Here is a 20298-nt window from a genome sequence, read left to right as displayed (position 1 = left end):
CCCTCCATGATATTGAAGCTAATGGTATCTTCAAAGATGACATGCCACTGGCCAAGCAAGTGGAAACAGATAAACAAATGGGACTATATTAAACTAAAAAGCTTCTGCACCTCAAAAGAAACAGTGACCAGAATACAAAGACAATCTACAGAATGGGAAAAGATATTCACCTAATACCTATCTGGTAAGGGGTTGGTATCAAGGATATACAAGGCATTGGTTGAACTCCACAAGAAGACAACATCCAACCCCATCAGAAAATGGTCGATGACATGAATAGAAACTTTCTTAAAGAAGATATCTGATGGCCAAAAGGCACATGAGAAAATGCTCTACATCACTAATCATCAGGGAGATCAGATCAAAACGACAATGAGATATCATCTCACACCTCAGAGACTGGCACACATCCAAAAGAACAAAAGCAACTGATGTTGGTGCAGTTGTGGGGAGAAAGGGACTCTCCTTCACTGCTGGTGGGAATGCCGACTGGTTCAGCCCTTTTGAAAAACAGTATGGACATTTCTCAAAAAATTAGAAATTGAGCTCCCATTTGACCCAGCAATACCATTTCTGGGAATATATCCCAGAGATGCAAAAAAGTATAGTAGAAATGACATCTGCACTTGTATGTTCATTGCTGCACTGTTTACAATAGCCAGAATCTGGAAAAAACCCGAGTGCCCTAGAACAGATGACTGGTTAAAGAAACTCTGGTACATCTACACAATGGAATACTATACAGCTGTTAGAAAAGATGAAGTCATGAAATTTGCATGTAAGTGGATCAAAATGGAAAGTATCATGTTAAGTGAAATGAGCCAGAAAGAGAGGGACAGACATAGGAAGATTGCACTCATCTGTGGAATATAAAGTAACAGAATGGGAGACTAACATCAAGAATAGAAGAGATAAGTACCAGGAGGGTGGCTCCACGGCTTGGATGCTGGCCTCACATGCTGGGGGAAAAGGCAGCTCAGATAGAGAAGGGAACACAAGTAAAGGGATGTTTAGAGGGCCTGCTCAGGATGGGAGATGCGTGCCAAAAGTAGACTATAGAACAAACATGATGGCCATTTAATACTTGCACTGCAGACCACAATACCCTAAAGGAGAGAGAGAGTAAAAGGGAATGTGCCTGTCACAGAGGCAAGGCGTGGGGGGTGGGGGGATGGGAGGGGTACTGGGAACATCAGTGGTGGAGAAGAATGGGTACTGGTGGAGGGATGGGTGGTAGATCATTGTATGACTGAAATGTAAGCACGAAACTTTGTTAGTCTGTAACTGTACCTCATGGTGTCACTGTCACTGTCATCCCATTGCTCATCGATTTGCTCGAGCGGGCAACAGTAACGTCTCCATCGTGAGACTTCTTGTTACTGCTTTTGGCATATCGAATACACCACAGGTAGCTTGCCAGGCCCTGCCGTGCGGGTGCGATACTCTCGGTGGCTTGCCGGGCTCTCCGAGAGGGGCGGAGGAATTGAACCCAGGTCGGCCGCGTGAAAGGCGAACACCCTGCCACTGTGCTATCGATCCAGCCCCGCCTCACGGTGATTCATTCAAAAATTTTTTTAATTTAAAATAAATGAATAAGTAAATACAATAAAATGTCAGCCAAGCCAATCCCGGGCCCAAGGGACCCAGCCCTGGCAGCCGGAAACCTCCAGAACTCAACCGCCGCCATGCTCACGGCCGCTCTCCACACACTCAGGCCCAGCCTCACCCACGAGTGAGCTTATCCCTGGACGGTGCGGCCGCACTCCTGGCCATGGGACATCTCACACCTTGCACCACCCGTACTCCCAGAGCAATGCACCACATCTGACGGGGTTCAAAGCATAAGGCAAACAACCTTAGGGGGAAATATATTATTACAGGTATGTACGTATGTATAAGCACACAAGTTAACCCCTCAACAACATATTCTTAATCTCTTATAGAAGGGCTGAATGGCCCCTGGGTGAAATGCAACAATCTTCACACACTCTCCTCTAAGGAAAGCTTTCTGGAGCATTTTCAGTGGTTTATTCATAACAAACAATACGAAATAAATTATTCTGGTTCTGCTTTGGGGCAGGGGTTGGGGTCCGGGACGGGAACATTCGAAATATGGTGGTGGGAAGAGGTAATGGCAGTGGGATTGGTATTCGAATATTAAATGCAATCAGATATTGTGAACTACTTTATTAAAAAAACCTGTTAAAAATAAAATAAAATAAAATAAAAATAATTAACCCCCTTTGATAAATAAATAAAATCAACTGTCAGAAGAAAGACAACCAAAATCAACGCCCGTGAGACCCCTTGACCTCATGCCAGTAAGGGGACACTGGGGCCACCAACTCTGGGCTTTGTGAAATCTCACACCAACGAGGCTTGCTGGGGCAACCACGGGATGGGAAAGGATAGGATGGAACTTCCAGGCAGACGCAGGGGAGATGGAAAAAAGACAAACACCCATTTTTAAAGATATGAAATACATCATCATACAAGGAAGTGTTAGTATAACTCTAAGCAATGAATAGATCTGACAAAAATATTAGAGCTGTCATTTTTGTCTGCTACATTCCACAAAAGAATATGCATTTATGTAAAGCACCGCATTCAACAGTGAGAGAAGGCACATTTCTTTCAGGCACACTTAGAATAGTTCTCAAACCATATTAGGTTGTCAGGCAAAAAAAAAAAAAATCAGAGGGGCTGGATCGATAGCACAGCAGGTAGGGCGTTTGCCTCGCATGTGGCCAACTCGGGTTTGATTCCCAGCATCCCATATGGTCCCCTGAGCACTGAGCACTGAATGCATGAGCCAGGAGTAACCCCTGTGCATCTCTAGGTGTGACCCAAAAAGAAAAAAAAAATTAGAGAGGCAAAGGAAGGAAGGCAAGAGGAGGAAAGAAAAAAAGAAGGAAATAAAGGACATTCACCAATCACAATGCAGTATTAGAAATCATTTTTTAAAATAGAAGTAACTAAGTATGTTTAGAGACTTCTAAACACAAATCATCGAAGAATAAGTTTTCATGAAAATGTAAAACACATAGAATCAAAAGTTGATCTCTTTTTCTTTTTAATGCCACATTGGGGTTGGACAGGTAAGTACAGCAGGTAAAGCACTTGGCCTGCTCATGTCTGACACAGGTTTGATTCCCCAGCACCTCCTACCATCTTCTGAGCACTGCCAGGAGTGATCCCTGAGCACAGAGCCAGGAGTAAGCCCTGAGCACCGCCAGATATGGCCCCAAACTCACAAAACTTTAAAAGAAATTTTAATGTGGTGCTGGAGTAATAGCACAGCGGGTAGGGCGTTGGCCTTGCACGCGGCCGACCCGTGTTCGATTCCCAGCATCCCATAGGGTCCCCGGAGCATCGCCAGGGCTAATTCCTGAGTGCAGAGCCAGGAGTCACCCCTGTGCATCGCCAGGTGTGACCTAAAAAGCAAAAAATAAATAAATGAATAAATAAATAAAAATGTTAATATAAAATATTACATAGCAAAACTTATGGGTGCAGTCAAAGCAATCCTTGGAGGCCATTTGCAATCATAAATGTTTTCCTTAGAAAATTTTGCGATATGGGCAAGAGTAAAAGAACAGCAGAGCAGGAATCTGCCTTGCACAGGGCTGACCTAGGTTTGGTCCCCGGCACTCCATATGGCCCTCTGGGCGTAGAGCCAGGATTGAGTCTGGCACAGGTGTGGCCCAGGAAAGGAAGAAAGGAATGAAGGAAGCAAGGAAGGAAGGAAGGAAGGAAGGAAGGAAGGAAGGAAGGAAGGAAGGAAGGAAGGAAGGAAGGGAGGGAGGGAGGGAGGGAGGGAGGGAGGGAGGAAGAAAGAAAGGAAGGAAGGAAGGAAGGAAGGAAGGAAGAAAGAAGAAGATCAATTCATAACAGGCCATGTATTTGACTTAGTGTAAGAAAAAGAGCGACAGAATTAAAAATCAATTAAAAATCCAAAAGTACTGAGGGGGAGGGGGAAGGAAGCAACAGAGAAAACCAGGAAACAGAAACAAAGATCCACTGAAGATGATCAATCAGCTAAAATCCGCAGCCTTGGGGGCGGGTCAGGGAAGCTGGAGAAAATCGGGGCCCTCAGGGGGTCCCAGGGGAGGAAGGAAGGCGGGGAGCAACGAAGGAGCCCGAGGCCCTGGAGAGGTGGCGCTGTGGGACTAAGTCTAGAGAAGTTTGGGCGTGACCGGACAGTGAAACAGGAAATCTCTCTCCCGCAGCTGCAGTGTCCCAGACCTGGGAGACTGGACGCTCGGGTGTGGCCAGGCCTTCCCACCCGGGCCCTGCACCAGTGCCCCACGGTCCGGGCTGTTCACAGAAATCCGGATTCCAGACAGAGACACTGTGTGTGACACCATTCCCCCAGCGTGGTGGCCTGAGTTATTTCAAACCCGTGCCCGGGCTGGGGGGGCTCCACAGGGTCCGCCCCCGGCACTGCACGGTCCCCCGAGCCTTGCTGGGAGCAGCCAGTAGACACAGAGCCAGGGACTGTGACCACAGCACCGCTGGGTAGGCACCTCCCACCCACAAAAAAAAAAAAAAAAAAAAAACAGGGGCTGGAGCGATAGCACAGCGGGTAGGGCGTTTGCCTTGCACGCGGCCAACCCGGGTTCGAATCCCAGCACCCCATATGGTCCCCTGAGCACTGCCAGGAGTAATTCCTGAGTGAAGGGCCAGGAGTAACCCCTGTGCATCACCGGGTGTGACCCCCCCCAAAAAAAGCAAAAAAAAAAAAAAAACAGAACAAAACCAAATCAAGCCCGTTTGTGCGGTTTCAAAGTCCTTCTTTGACTGATGTAGAATATTTGAATATTTATAGATATATAAATTTTATATATCTATAAATATATCTATAAATACATAAACAGAAATATGAGCATATAGAAATATATAGAAATATAAATATATAAATATATTCAAATAATAGAATATTTGAAGCACATGTCCTGCCCTACCCTGGGTACCACGACACGTTCACATGTTCACACGGACCTTCCACAGAGGCCCCGACTCTGCTCTTCAGGCAAGTATTCCAAATGCACACACACCCCCCCACACACACACCCCAAATAAAACAAAGCCCACTCAAGTTTGGAGCTCGGATACAGCTGTCACGACTGTGTGCCCAGGTCAGCACTCCACCGGGCACTCCACTGTCCAGTGCGCCGGGGCGCCCACTGCAGGCCATCCTGAAGTGCAGGCTGACCCCTCAGGGGGTGCTGGCAGGGGGGTCCGAGTGCCTTGGCACGTCTCCCACGAGGCCGTAGCTGTTTAGCGGCGAGAGCTAGGAGAGTAGTACGCCAGGTGAGGTGAGTCAGAAAGAGCGGGACAGACACGGAAGGACTGCACGCATTTGTGGAGTATACAATAACATAATATAAGACTGACACCCAAGGGCAGTAGACACAAGGGCCGGGAAGATTGCCCCATGGTTGGCAGCCTGCCTCAGGCGCTGGGGGAGAAGGCAGCTGGGATAGAGAAAGGATCACTAAGACAGTGATGGTCGGAGGGATCGTTCGGGATGGGAGATGCGTGCTGAAAGCAGATAAAGGACCCAATGTGATGGTCTCTCAGTATCTGTGTTGCAAACCATAATGCCCCAAAGGAGAGAGAGTGTGGGGGAAACTGCCATGGAGGCAGGGGGAGGGGTGGAAGTGGGGTATACGGGGGACCCCGGCGGTGGGGAATGTGCACTGGCGGAGGGTTGGGTGTTCGATCATTGTACGACTGAAACTCAAACATGGAAGCTTTGAAACTGTATCTCACGGTGATTCAATTAAAAAAAAAAAAGGCTCTATTGGAATTCAGTTCACAAGCCTGCAGCGCACAAGGCCCCCACTGACCCCGAAGGTCATTGCTGTGGGAGGGCAGCCGTCACCGAGACTGACCTGGCCGGGGCATTTTCACCAGCCCTGAAAGAAATCCCGTGGCCACGAACACTCCCTCCTTGCTTCTCCCACCCACGGACCCCGGACCCCCGGCTCCAGGCAACCCCTCCCTCCCTCCGTGCCTCTGGACACCCTCCTGCCCAGAACACGCAAGTGCCACCACGTGCGCAGAGCCTACATGCGTGTGCCTGGCCCCTTTCCCACGGCCTGTTTCCCAGGCTCCACCGCGGGAGCTTCAGAATTTCGTTCCTTCCTATGACCACGGCATCTTCCGGAAACAACTAGACCTCGGTGCTCCCTTGGATCCATCCGTGCACGGACATCTGGCAAGTTCCACTTTTTTGGTTTGCTTTGGGGTGCCACACCCAGCTGTGTTCCGGTTCCGGGGTGACTCCTGGCTCTGTGCTCAGGAGACCATATGGGATGCTAGGGATTGAACCCGGGTCGGCTGCGTGCAAGGCCAACGCCCTACCCGCTGTGGGCGGCCCCTACCTGGTCCTATTGCTCCAGCCCCTAACCATCACAGGGAGTGCTGCTGTGAATGTGTGTGTGTTTGTGTGAGCGCGCGCGTGTGTGTTTTCTGGAGACACACAATTTCATTTCTATGCGGTGGGCATACCGAGGCCCGGACTCCTGAGACGTGCTCACCTGGCGTCCAGCGCCGTGGGGAACAGCCCAGACGGCCGGTTCTGTCCGTTCCACCCTCAGGCACCTGCACCAGCTTCCCCTCCCACGGCCGAGGGTGCCAGCGTCTCCACACCCTTGCCGACACCTGTGATCTGCCTCTTTTCGTACTCACAGCCCCGTGGGCTCTCGGTGGTTATTTCACTGCGGTTTGGTTCTCATTCCTCCCAGGGCTCATGGGAGCACGCGATACTCTAACACAGCTCTTTTATTTTAGGGGGCGGAGGGTCACACCCGGCAATGCACAGGGGTCACTCCTGGCTCGGCACTCAGGAATTACCCCTGGCGGTGCTGCGGGGACCGTATGGGATGCTGGGAATTGAACCCTGGTTGGCCGCGTGCAAACGCCCTCCCCGCTGTGGTATCCCTCCAGCCCCTAACACAGCTTTCAGTGTTTCCTGTTTTCACACCTGAGGGGTTTTGATAAAACTTTATAAAATAATCTGCTGAAACTTCCAACCCTAGGCGAGATCCTTAAGGCGCTCTCTCTTGTAAAGGAGAGCAGAGAAGACAGGGGGCGGGGGGAGAAATGAATTCGACGGGTGGGGGGGAGGACCAAGATCAGAGACAGTGAGGGACGTCACTGGACACATTATTTGGAAATTTCACGTTCTGATGTGACTGTTTTGAATGACTGAGAAGTACCGGCTACACCCAAACACAGCCCTGGAAACGCCCAGCTCAGATCCAGGCCCTGGTCACTGAAATTAGCCGCCAGTGAAGCCAAGGAGACTCTAATATCCGTCATTATATTCTTTAGAAGCACTGGGGCTGGAGCACACGCAAGCGTTTGCCTTGCATGCGGCCAAGCGGGGTTTGATCCCCAGCATCCATATGGTCCCCCGAGCACGGCCAGGAGTATTTCCTGAGTGCAGAGCCAGAAATAGCCCCTGAGCATTGCCAGTGTGACCCCAAAAGCAAAAATAAAAGTAAATAAATAAATAAAAAGAAATACTTAAAGGAACTTTTATATACAGGAGTAGAAATTGCTACAACTCCTGCCTGGAGAGATAGTACAGGGCAGAGAGGGGACGGGGGGGCGGGGGGGCAGGCAGCACTTGCCTTGCACGGCCAACCCGGGTTTGATCCCCAGCATCCCATAGGGTTCCCCGAGCACTGCCAGGAGTGACTCCTGAGAGAAGAGCAAGGAGTAACCCCTGAGCATCATCCAATGTGGCACAAAACCCTTTTTTTCCTTTTATTTCCTGGGGGGAGCTACATCCAGAGGTGCCCAAAGGTTCATCCCGGCTCTGTGCTCGGGGGTCACTCCCAGCAGGGCTAGGAGAGGGTGGTGCCAGGGATCCAAGGAGGGCCCCCTGCTCGCAAGGGAGTTTCTCACCTCCTGTACCAGCACAACTCCTCACAAGCAGTTACGACTCTTCACGAAATGCTTTACAACTCTCTGCAACGCTTAATGATAAAGCCATTTGCCAGTACATTCCAAAAGCGTGAAAATGTGCATGCTCTGTAACTCAATTATTTTATTTCCAGAAGCTTGCTTTTAAAAATAATAATGCGGGGTGGGGGGGATTGAGAAAAGTATTTTTCACAGAGTGCGAAATCTAGGCATTTAAAGACATGAGAATAAATAATGAGATATGCCACTGAAGAAGATATTTTCCAGCAATTAAAGTGACACCTATGAAAAGTTAGCGTGATGTGGAAAAATATTTCAATGATAATACGAGCACTCATGTTAGGAGAATCCAGTCATGTCAGTTTTGTAAAACACCAACACAATTACACTGGCTTTGTAAAACATAAACGCTCAGGCCTGGAAGAAAGACAGAAAAGAAATGCATCAAAATGAAATCGCTCACTGCATCTCAGTGGTGGGGTCATAAGGATTCATTTTTGCTTTTTTTTTTTCAAACATCTCTAACATATTGGGGTTGCAGCGATAGCACCGCAGGTAGGGCGTTTGCCTTGCATGCGGCCGACCCGGGTTCAATTCCCAGCATTCCATATGGTTCCCTGAGTACCACCAGGGGTAATTCCTGAGTGTAGAGCTAGGAGTAACCCCTGTGCATCGCCAGGTGTGACCCAAAAAGGAAAACAAACAAACAAACCACATATCTAACATCTTAAGCAATGTATGAGCATCACTGGTGTGAGTGGTGAAACAACCAGTCTCAAAGTTCCACCCCGTCCTGACTGATTCCCGCCAACCCTCACATCTGAGGGTTCAGGGAAGTCCTATTTATTAGGACGAGGGGTATGGCTGCTGGAGCAGAGTGTCCAGAGGCCGGGACCTGCCCTCAGTCCTGCAGCCTCGGCAGGGTGAGGGGTCGAGACAGCTTACACGCTCATGCGCAGTGACTTCGGGGTGAAGGGAAACCTCTTTTTTTTTTTTTTTGCTTTTTGGGTCACACCCGGCGATGCACAGGGGTTATTCCTGGTTCTACACTCAGGAATTACTCCTGGCGGTGCTCAGGGGACCATATGGGATGCTGGGATTCGAACCTGGGTCGGCCACGTGCAAGGCAAACGCCCTACCCGCTGCGCTATCGCTCCAGCCCCGTGAAGGGAAACTTCTTTATTATAGTAATGTAGCTAACTCCAGACAAGCGATGACGGGCCGTTTCAACAGTCAGCAAGAGGAAAGGATTTATGGAGCTAAAGGCAGCTATCTGGAATATTTACAAACCAGTAAGAAAAAAATCCATAAAAACGAGCAAAATAGAAACAATCCCCGAAGTAAAGAATCCATTTAGACATCTCACAAATGAAATAGTAAGGTGACTAATAAAACCTACGCCAGAAAAGCACAACCTTGTCAACGAGCAGAGAAATGCAAATTAAAAGAACGGATTATTTTTCCCTTATCACTCTGGCAAAGGTTCAGAAGAGGAGGGAGAAGCAAGAGCGGGCACCCTCTTCAGACAGTATGATTAAAAACCACGGGCTAAAATGCAGGCGCGCTTTGATCCAACATTCCAAAGAATCTATGTAAGTATTTGGGGGAGACGGAGGAGAGACAGAACAGCGGGTCAGGCACTTGCTTTGTAAGTTTGAACCCTGGCACCCGATATGGTCCCCTGAGCACTGACCAAGGAGTAAATCCTGAGCAGTCATGTGTGTCTCCCCCAAATATAGTACCCAAGGGCCAGGAGCCACCCGAGCCGTACTCCAGAGAGCCAAGGGGTCACTCCTGGAGATGCTGGACCTGCCGATCAGCAGGTGTCAGGAATCAAACTCGGGGCCTTGCCCGAATCTCTTGCCGGGCCCCTGTGGCATTTCCACCAGTGAACGTTTCTCGCTGAGTGACGCCCACAGCGCCTTCCCATGGACCAGCCGGGGGTAAGCTCCTGCAACAACAGCCGCTGGCCCGAGACGCCGTGAGTGGGCCAGTGGGCTGCCGGGGGGACGCCACTCGGCTCTTCGGAGTGGGAACCTGTCCAGGGGGTCCACACCCCGGGCTGTGGTGCAGAACCGCGGGGAAAACCCTTTATGGCCGCACCTGGGCACGCTCTCCCGCCTCTTATCTCCCTCTCTTCCACCTGCCACCCCTCAGAGCGGAGGCGGGGCTAGGCTGTCGCTCTAGGAAGCGGAGCCAGCCGGCACCCCCCCTCCCCCAACCCCCTCCTCCCCACCCTCCCACCCCCCCGCACGCACCGTTCCCATATGCGCTTGCCCTGCGCCCCGCAGAGACTCCCCGGAGAGGGCATGGAGCCAGGCCCCTGGGTGGCTGAGAGCCCAGAGGCTGAGTCCCCTTGGTCCTCACTGAGCAACCCCCTGCCTCCCCCTGCCCCAAGAGAACACATGTCTCCGGGCAGTGTTCTGGCCCCTTCGGAGAGCCCAGGAACACACGTCTGGGAACCCCAAACTGAGACAGGCGGGGGTGACGGGGAGGGAGAAGTTTCCGGGGTTTCTCCTCTCCTGGGAACTGCACGATTTTTTGCACCGTTTGGGATCTTGGCTAAGGCGGCCAAGTTTCCGCGGCTGCTCTTTTAAGTCCCAGTATAAACCCGGGAGTTCTGACCCGAGACAGAGGAAAGCTCCCTTTGAGCGGGACACACACACACACACACACACACACACACACACACACACACACACACACACACACACGTGGCCTCAGCCAGTCGGAGCTGAGACAAATGCCGGCTCCCGGGTCCCGGCTGGGAGGAGGAGGTGCTCCCCGGGGGCCACGGGAACACATTCACCTGCCGGGAAGCAATCTGGGAAATGAGCCGGTGTGGGTTCAGGGAACACCCCGGGAAACAGACGTGCAGGCAGTGGCCTCGGAGGCAGCTCTGAGCAATGACACTTTGGTAGGATGTGTGTGTGTGTGTGTGGGGGAGTTTGTGCAGTCACGACCGGCAAGACCTCGAGGGAGGAATCCCGGGGTCGTGACTGCTGGGGACGGTGGGGGGCGCCACAGGCCCTCGAGAAGGGACTCCCACCCAGGCACCCAGGGTCCGCATCTGCCCACCCTCTGCGATAAAACCTCACCCAGCTGCTATCTCGGGGCTGAGCACATCGTAGCCGGGCAGGCAGCAGGCCTGGGGTAGCCCCTGGACGCCTGCGGGAGCGGCCGGCAAACAGAAGCCAGCGGACACACAAAGACCCCCGGAACCCATTGAGGAGAGGTCAGGCCTCGGGCAGGAGGCGGGCTGGGAGAAGCCTGTCCCTGCTCCACCCCTGCTTCTCCTGGCAGGGAGAAGCCGCTGGGTCCCAGCGGTCAAGCAGGGTCCCAGACGCCCCAATGCGAGGCCAGGTCGAGCTCTGGTCTCCCCAGGGTCCCGAGAAAGCGCAGGTGGGGGCACCAGCCCCAGGCTTCGCTGTCACACTCACCCTCCCCAACCTCCCTGCCTCTGGCACCCCTCTCGGCTGCTCAGCTCTGTGAAAGCAGAGATACGTCACTCAGATAACTCCAGCCAGGCCCCGCCCCGGTGATCACTGAATCACAGCACGGGAGCACGGAAGCAGCCACGAAGATGAAAAGGCTCATTTTACAGGGTCCCGGGAGACAGCCGGCGGGAAGGCGCTTGCCGTGCACGCCACCAGGTCCGACCCCCAGCAAGCCTTACGGTTCCCCCAGCACCGTCACGAGTGATTCCTGAGTCAGAGCCAGCAGTCACCCCTGAGCGCCGCCAGAGGTGGCCCCCCAGAAACACTGTATCACTGTCCTCCCACTGCTCATCGATTTGCTCCAGCGGGCACCAGTAACGTCTCCATGGTGAGACTTGTTACTGTTTTTGGCATATTGAATACAACACGGGGAGCTTGCCAGGCTCTGCTGTGCGGGCGAGATACTCGGGGTAGCTTGCCGGGAAAACAACTTAAAAAAAAAAAAACAAACTTTACAATTCACGAAAGCTTCAAAGTATAACTGCCTTTAAAAAAAAAAACTCTTTGGGGCGGGAGCGATAGCACAGCGGGTAGGGTGTTTGCCTTGCACGCAGCCGACCCGGGTTCGATCCCCAGCATCCCATATAGTCCCCTGCGCACCACCAGGGGTGATTCCTGAGTGCATGAGACAGGAGTAACCCCTGTGCATTGCCGGGTATGACCCAAAAAGAAAAGAAAAAAAACAACTCTTGGAGGCAGAGTTGTTTCAGCCACTTCTAAACGCTGGTGAAATCATGTTGCCGCTTACTAGGTTCTGCGGAGGGGCTGGGTGCGAGGAGCGCGGGCAGGGCCCACACGGAGCCGTCCCCGGGAACGGTGCTGAGGAGAGGGCCCGGGCGCTTAGCCACGAGCCCAGGCACGGTGCCACCATCTATCGCTCTAGTTTCAAACACAGACCAGCGGGGGGGGGGGGGGGCAGCCCATGTCCGCACGGCCCGGCGGAGGGCGAGGCAGGCAAGGGCGTGCCCTGGAAACCCGCTTCGGGAGGAGTGCTCGGGCAGGAGCGCGGGAGGCAGCCCCGGGGCCCCTACTGCTCCACACCGGGGCGCAGGCGGCCCCGCCCTCAGAGGCTCCGTACGCAGCCACCAAGTGGTCCTCACACGAGTCACCACGGAGCCGGGTTGGCCACGCGTCTCTCCGAGTCCAAAGTCCGTGCCAACATGTGCGGGCACAGAGGGAACACGTGCTCCCTCCCGAGGGGCACCTGGAGTGGCTGATGGCTCTGCGGAACCCTCATGCTCTTGTTTTGAGGAACAGGTCTGTGAGAAAAAGAAAATGTGTGAGGGCTGGAGTGAATAGTATTTCTGTCTCTCTGTCTCTGTCTGTCTCTATCTCTGTCTCTGTCTGTCTCTGTCTGTCTCTCTCTGTCTCTCTGTCTCTGTCTCTCTGTCTCTCTCTCCCCCTCTCATGTGCTGCCTCCATTCCTTCCGTTGTTCTCTCCGAGGGTGTTTATCTCGCACGCGGCCAACCTGGGTTCGATCCCCGGAATCCTATATGGCCCCCAGGGGTAAGTTCTGAGTGCAGATCCAGGAGGAAGCCCTGGGCATCACCTGGTGTGACAGCCCCCCAAAAAAAGAAAAAGAAAAGAAGGGCTGGAGCGATAGCACAGCGGGTAGGGCGTTTGCCTTGCACTCGGCCGACCTGGGTTCAACCCCCAGCATCCCATATGGTCCCCTGAGCACCGCCAGGAGTAATTCCTGAGTGCAGAGCCAGGAGTAACCCCTGTGGATTGCTGGGTGTGACCCAAAAAGCAAAAAAAAAGAAAAGAAAAGAAAAGAAAAGAAAACGTGTGCTTGAGATTTCACCATCGACTCCAGCCAATGCGAAACCCACAGTGAGGCCGTTTTCATCAGCGTGACCCTGACGGAAATCGGGCCCCGCCCTCAGGCACCCACTCCAGAGACACACACCCTGTCCTTCTCTGACCTGGCGCCGCGAGAGAGGATGAGCGGAAGCCTGGGGCTCTGCCTTTGTAAGGAATCCACGCGGGGCCGGAGAGACTATGCCGCAGGGAGGGCACCTGCCTTGCAGGCAGCCAACCCGGGTTCCACCCCTGCACCCCTCTGCTCCCCCAAGCCCCGCCAGGAGTCAGCCCTGAGCACTGCTGCTCTGGTTTCCCCAAACCAAACACAGCTCTCTGCGTGGATTCGTGACGTCGGGACCCCCGCGGCATCATCCAAACAAGAGTGGCAATAATCTGTGACGTCCGCGGGATGACAAGCTTGCAAAGGGGTGAGGCTAGCAGCGCACTCTCTGGAGGGCGGGTTCTGATGGGGGCGGGGGGCGTGCCCCTGGTACTGTGCCATTTCCCCACCTGGAGAGCACAGCGCCGTGCTCTCACTGAAAGGCCAGGCCTGAAAGGTCAGGCGCAGCCGGGGCTCAGCCCCGCCCAGGGTTTCAGCCGGAGCCCAGCGACCCCCACCGCGGACCGGGAAGGCGCCCTGTCAGGCTCGATGGATTTCCCAGGCAGTGATGCTAAGTCTCAGAGCAATACGGCCCCCTGGTGCCCAGCGAGCCCACTGCGGCCTGAGTGAGGGCAGCAGGGGGACCAGCCTGAGTGTCTCTCTGTCTCATCTCTCTGTCTCTGACTCTCCCTCTCCTCTGTCTCTTTCTCTCCTTTCTCCGTCTTTCTCTGTGTCTGTCTCTCCTCTGTCTTTCTCCTTCCTCTTTGTGTCTGTCCGTCCATCCATCCATCCGTCCGTCCATCTGTCTCTCTGTCTCTCTGACTCTGCCTGTCTCTCTGTCTCTGTCTGTCTGTCTCTCTGTCTCACCTCTCTGTCTCTGACTCTCCCTCTCCTCTGTCTCTTTCTCTCCTTTCTGTCTTTCTCTGTGTCTGTCTCTCCTCTGTCTTTCTCCTTCCTCTTTGTGTCTGTCTGTCCATCCATCCATCCATCCGTCCATCTGTCTGTCTCTCTGACTCTGCCTGTCTCTCTGTCTCTGTCTGTCTCTCTCTGTCTCTGTCTGTCTCTGTCTCTGTCTCTCTGTCTCTGTCTCTGTCTCTCTCTCTCGCCGCCTCCCTTCCTTCCGCTGTCCTCTCCGAGTGAGCATCACACGACAGCACGTGAGGACAGAGCCCAGGCCCTGAGCGGTGCTGCCACATGAGGCGTGGCCCTCAGCCTCAGTTTCCTCCCCTCACACCGGAGCTGCTGGCGGCACCGAGGGCCCTGCCCTACGGGGCAGAGGCAGAAGGCTCGCCGCAAAGGCCCGCATCGTCCTCATGCGCACGGAGGGCCCGGGGCCCCCCTCTGAGCCGGGCGGGTGATGTCCTGAGTGGGTCCCTCTGAGCCGGGCGGGCACAGTTCTGGGCAAACCCCCATGGGGCTGGGGCATCTGGGCCCACGAGCCGGGGTGCGGCCCAGAGAGGTGCGTCTGTTGGCGTCCCGGCCGCCATGCCCGCCGTGCCCATGGCACCACGGCAGGCGCGTGCAACCTGCTCCCCACGGGGCAGCGGGCAAGGCCGCAGCTGCTCTCCATGGCGCCTGTCCCCGGAGCGTCCCCCAATGAGCCTCCAGGGGACGCGCGAGGTCCCCACGGACAGAGGAACCTGCCGCCCCACGGCTCCGCGGTGCCAAGCACGGCGCCAAGCACGGCGCCATCCCAGAGGCAGCGTCGGCGGGGGTGCTCTGCTCCTGAGGAGCACTGTAACTGCGGGCACAGTGCCGTGGGCAGAGTGGCCAGGACTGAGGCCCAGGGCCAGCTGGGGGTGGCTGGCGGGGCGCGGGCAGGGAGTGTGGGCGCACTCAGGGGTCTCTGCACGGCCAGGCTGCGGCGGGCTGCCCTCTCTCCCCCGGCTCGTGTCTCCCCCAATCCAGGCGGTCTGCGCGACCAGGTGGGGAGGCAGGGGCGGGGGCACAGCGCCCAAGGCTGCTCTGGGCCCAGTGCTCACTCTCAGTGCTGACGCCCTCCTGGCTGAGCGTCCGGAGCCAAGCTGGCTCCCGTGCCCGACCTTGCACTGGAGACCGAGACGGAGCCCGAGAGCAGCGAGGAGAACCCGCTGCTAAAGCACTGAGGGCGGGCAGGTGGCCTGGTGGTGCCCCCTGGGGTCCCGTCAGTGTCCTCGCTGTTACCCGTGGGTGGAGGGCGAGGGGGGCGCTGGGCTCAGTGCTGCCCCCAGCGGCCCCTCCTAGTGCTCTCTGGGAAGCAGGCCCTGAGCATCCACTGGGGCGTGAGGACCAGGGGAGCAGCCCCCCCTCCAGCGATACTGGGGCGGCGGCACATGGGCCGGCCCCTGGGCCACCTCCCTGCCCGGGACACGGGAGCGGGGGATGAGGGAGGGGCCTGGCCGGCATTCCCCAGGGACGGTGGGCGAGCACTGGGTCGACGTGGCACTGTGACACATCGTGCGGTCGGCCGACTCCAGGGCGGCGACGGAGAGGCACAGGGACAGTTGTTCAAGGCATGACTGGTCTCGGCACGGCCGTTAGTTTGGCAAGACTGGAACTCCCTGTGGCGGGGCCAGAGTGACCAGCCGGCAGGCCTGGCACGGCCCACCTGGGTTCCACCCCTGCCCCTGCAAACGGTCCCCCGGGCCCCGCCAGGCGTGATCCCTGAGTGCAGAGCCAGACCAGGTGTGTCCGCTGCAAAAGTAGAAAAACACCCAAAGCCCTCCCTGCCCTAGGGCGCCAGGATGAGGGGTGGGTGGCCGGTCGCTGCTGGAGGCTCATCAAACACCCCCGTCCCGCCCGCCCTCACAGGCACTCAGGGTCACACGCCGAGCAGCAAAGTCTTCTTGCAGCACGAGCGAGAATCGTGCACAAGTCGTACTGCTGAGAGTAAATGATGCACAGGCCCAGGGCTTAGTGCCCAGACTTTGCCTGTGTGAGGCCCAGGTGCGATCCTTGGTACTGGGTCAACCCCACACACACTCACACACACACACACACACACACACACACACACACATACACACACACACACACACACCCAGCACACAGGACCTGGCCTTGGTACTGGGTCACACACACACACACACACACAGCACACAGGACCTGGCCTTGGTACTGGGTCAAACACACACACACACACACACACACACACACACACACTCACTCAGCACACAGGACCTGGCCTTGGTACTGGGTCAAACACACACACACACACACACACACACACACACACACACACACACACACACACAGCACACAGGACCTGGCCCCAAGCCCGCAGCACGGCTGTGTGTGGCCGCCACCACCACAATCAAGACAGAGGCCAGAATGAGCACGGCCACTTCCACGCCTGACCAGGGAGGACAGCAGTTGCTCCAGACGGGCGAAGTGGGGGCTGCGCTAGGAACTGCCCACGCCCCGGGGTTCAGCAGAGTATGGTTTTTCCTGCTTGTTGGGGGGGGGGGCCACACCCGGCGGTGCTCAGGGCATGATCCTGGCTCTGCACTCAGGGATCACTCCTGACGGTGCTCGGGAGACCGGGTGGGGTGCTGGGGGTCGAACCCGGGTTGCCTGCGTGCCAGGAAGGGTCTGCACATCCAGACCGCCTCCTGGTATGCGGAAGCCCCTGCACCAGCCCCGAGGGGGAGTCACGTGCCAAAGCCCCATGGCTGGCACAGGAAAGAAGCCCAGAGTCTGCGGTGACGCCCCCAAAAAGGCCCCTCCCGCAGGCTGGCGTGTACCCACCCCCTCCCCGCCGCCAGCCCACGGCCCGGCCTTGGAGCCAAGCAGACGGAAGCCGGCAGAGCCCGGAAGGTCACACGCCGGCTCTGCCCCTGCCACGACATCTCGGCTCGTGGCCCCTACTCCTCCACATCAGCTCACACCAGCGGGCGGGCATTCCCACGGCTCCAGCCGCTTCCCAGAGAGAGAGGGAGGGAGAGAGAGGGAGAGAGAGAGGGAGAGAGGGAGGGAGAGAGAGAGGGAGAGGGAGAGAGGGAGAGAGAGAGGGGAGGGAGAGAGAGAGAGAAAGGACACGACGCTGGATTCAACCATTCGACAGCATTTATTGAGCAACTCCTGGGCGCCAGGTTTCAGGGGTACAGCTGTGACCAGAGCTGGGCCCTGCCCGCGTGGGGCTCACAGTCTAGCGAGGGCGACAGACAACGAGGCCCCGAGCTCTGTGCTCCTGAGGGGGCGGGGGGCAGGGGTGTCGATGAAGCACACACGGGGGGGTGCGGTGGGGAGGGCTGGGCGCAAGGGTCCCCAGGGAAGCCCCCCACCCATGGGGGTGCCGCAGGGCTCAGAGGGCTGCAGTGACAGAGAAAGCAGCCGCCGGGCGCCCGGGGGAGCGACCTGAGGAAGCATCCGCCAAGGCCCCGGTTTGGCGAGCTCCGGCCTGAACCCGCCCCGGCCTGCGAGAGGCACAGCCCGGCGCCCGCCCCCCTCGGCTCTCGGCTCTCGGCTCTCGGCTCCGGCCCACCTCACGCCTCTCTGCCCGGGCCCGGCTGGGTGTCGGGGTTCCCTGGGGCCCGAGGATGGGTCCTTTCGACTTTGCACCTCACAGCTCTGGCTGGACCTGGGCCCCGGGTCCAAGAGCCCTCCCTCCCTTCCTCTCCCGAACCCTGAGCCCCCAGGCGGAGCACCCCGGCGCCCCGAGTCCAGGGCCAAGGCCCCCTAGAAGTGCACCGTGCCTCATCCTGACTCCGCTCCAGGCCCCCCTGGCCCCGCCGACCCTCTGCGTGGAGCCCACCTCGTGCACCCCTCCCTGAGCCTCTCTCCCCACGACCCCGCCCCGGGGACTGTGGGGGCAGCACCGGGCCGGAATCAGCAGACACGCCCCACGCCGGCTCCGGACACTCCAGAACGCTCTGCCAACCGGGCCGAAGACAGACCCCTCCAGGCACTCCTTAGCCCCCACCGGGCCGGAGGGCGGTTCAGAGACAGAACCCGGCGTCGGGCCTGGCGGCTGCGCTGTGCCAAGCACAGATGCCCTGGAAGGGGGCGTGCGGGGCCACACGGAGGATGGCGAGGGTGGGGAGATGAGTCACACGCACCCCCCACCCCGAGCTGCCCCGCTCCTGCAAGGGGGGGGAGTGTACAACACGACTGGGGTGCGGGCTCTGAGCCGCCCCTGACCCAGGGCGAAGGGGACTCAGGAGAAACGCCACTTGCCCAAGGTCACTCAGCTAAGGGGCAGGGACCGGCCTGTGCGCCCCGAATACAAACTGTGCTTGCAAATATGGGGGCGGGAGAGAGAGAGAGAGAGAGAGAGAGAGAGAGAGAGAGAGAGAGAGAGAGAGAGAGACCCAGGGTCCTGGGAGATGGGACAGAGACACAGAGACACAGAGAGACAGAGACAGAGAGAGCACCTGGGTCCTAGGAGATGGGACACAGAGAGAGTGAGAGACAAAGACAGAGATACAGAGACCCAGGGTCCTGGGAGATGGGACCGAAAGAGACAGAGACAGAGACAGAGAGACAGAGACCCAGGGTCCTGGGAGATGGGAGAGAGAGACAGAGAGACAGAGAGAGACAGAGACAGAGAGACAAGAGACAGAGAGACCCAGGGTCCTGGGAGATGGGGGAGAGAGAGAGAGAGAGAGACAGAGACAGAGACAGAGACAGAGACAGAGAGACCCAGGGTCCTGGGAGATGGGACAGAAGGAGACAGAAAGAGAGAGAGAGAGAGAGACCCAGGGTCCTGGGAGATGGGAGAAAGAGAGAGACAGAGAGACAGAGACCCAGGGTCCTGGGAGGTGGGACAGAAGGAGACAGAAAGAGAGACAGAGAGACCCAGGGTCCTGGGAGATGGGGGAGAGAGACAGAGAGAGAGAGAGAGACAGAGAGAGAGACAGAGACCCAGGGTCCTGGGATATTGGACAGAAGGAGACAGAGAGAGAGAGAGAGAGAGAGACCCAGGGTCCTGGGAGATGGGACAGAGAGAGACAGAGACAGAGAGACCCAGGGTCCTGGGAGATGGGAGAGAGAGACAGAGACAGAGACAGAGACAGAGAGACAGAGAGACCCAGGGTCCTGGGAGACGGGGCGACTCGCGCCGGTGGAGGAGACAGGCTTATGAATCAGGATCCAGGGAGAGGGGCCGGGAAAGGCTGCTGGCCGGTGGGCGAGCTGGGAGCGGCCGGGGGGACGTCGGGAAACCCGGAGGAAGGAGGCCTCCCCGGAGGAGGTGACTCTGACACCGGGTCTGGCGGGCTGAGCGGCGGCCGGCGGGACGGGGGCGGGGGCGGGGGGCGCGCGGCCCGCGCGGCGGGGCCCGGGAGGGGGCCCGGGAGGGGCGACTCCGGGCCGGGGCCCGCGGGGGCGGCGGGGGGCGCCCGGGCCTCACCTCCTTCCACTTGAGCTGCCGGAGGCTGATCTTCAGGGCTTCCAGCGACGTCTTGGCCTTGGAGCTGTCCACGGTGACGGGCCGCGGGGCGCAGTCCCCCCGCGCGCGGCCCCGGGCGCGGGTGCGGGCGCGCGAGCCGCCCCGGGCCGACTGGGCGCCGCGCGGGGCCCGGGCGGGGGGTCCCGGCTCGCCCGCGTCGGCCCGCGCCGGCCGCCCGTCCCGCGCCGCGCCCAGGGGCTCTCCGGCCGCGCCCGCGTCCGCCCGGCCCGAGCGGCCCCTCCGCATGGCGTCAGGCCCCGCGCCCGCGCCGCCGCCGCCGCCGCCGCCACTCCGCCGCCGCCGCGCGCTGCCCGCCCCGGCCCGTTGCCATGCTCGCCCGGGCTCCGGGTGACCAGCGCCCGCGCCGCCCGCGACGGCGGCCCGGGAGGGACAATCGCCGCCGCCGCCAACAGCGCACAGGCGGGCGCGCCCACGTGACCGCGCCGGTCACGGAGGCGGCGGCGGCCATCGTGAGAAAGGGCAGAGCCCGCCGGCCCCGCCCCTTCAGGCCCCGCCCCGCCTCTGGCCCCGCCCCTCCGGCCCCGCCCCGCCCCGCCCTAGGCCGGCTCTCGGGGAACCCTCCCGGCTTGGG

At 57.6% G+C, this 20298-nt stretch overlaps 1 protein-coding gene across 2 annotated transcripts in view; it reads right to left on the bottom strand.

The window, feature by feature from the left end:
• The window catches only part of TTLL11 (tubulin tyrosine ligase like 11), a 207699-nt gene extending 187640 nt beyond the window's left edge, over positions 1–20059 (bottom strand). For both annotated transcript variants that reach the window (XM_055133390.1, XM_055133395.1), the window contains exon 1: positions 19668–20059. In XM_055133390.1, the coding sequence (XP_054989365.1) occupies positions 19668–19952 (285 nt within the window). In that variant the 5' untranslated portion in view covers positions 19953–20059. The remainder of the gene's footprint in view (positions 1–19667) is intronic.
• Positions 20060–20298: the final 239 nt, after the last annotated feature.

Source organism: Sorex araneus, chromosome 1 (genome assembly GCF_027595985.1).
Source record: "Sorex araneus isolate mSorAra2 chromosome 1, mSorAra2.pri, whole genome shotgun sequence".
Classification (NCBI taxonomy): domain Eukaryota; kingdom Metazoa; phylum Chordata; class Mammalia; order Eulipotyphla; family Soricidae; genus Sorex; species Sorex araneus.
Note: the sequence above shows the minus strand (reverse complement) of the source record. Positions and strands in the feature narration are given on the sequence as shown.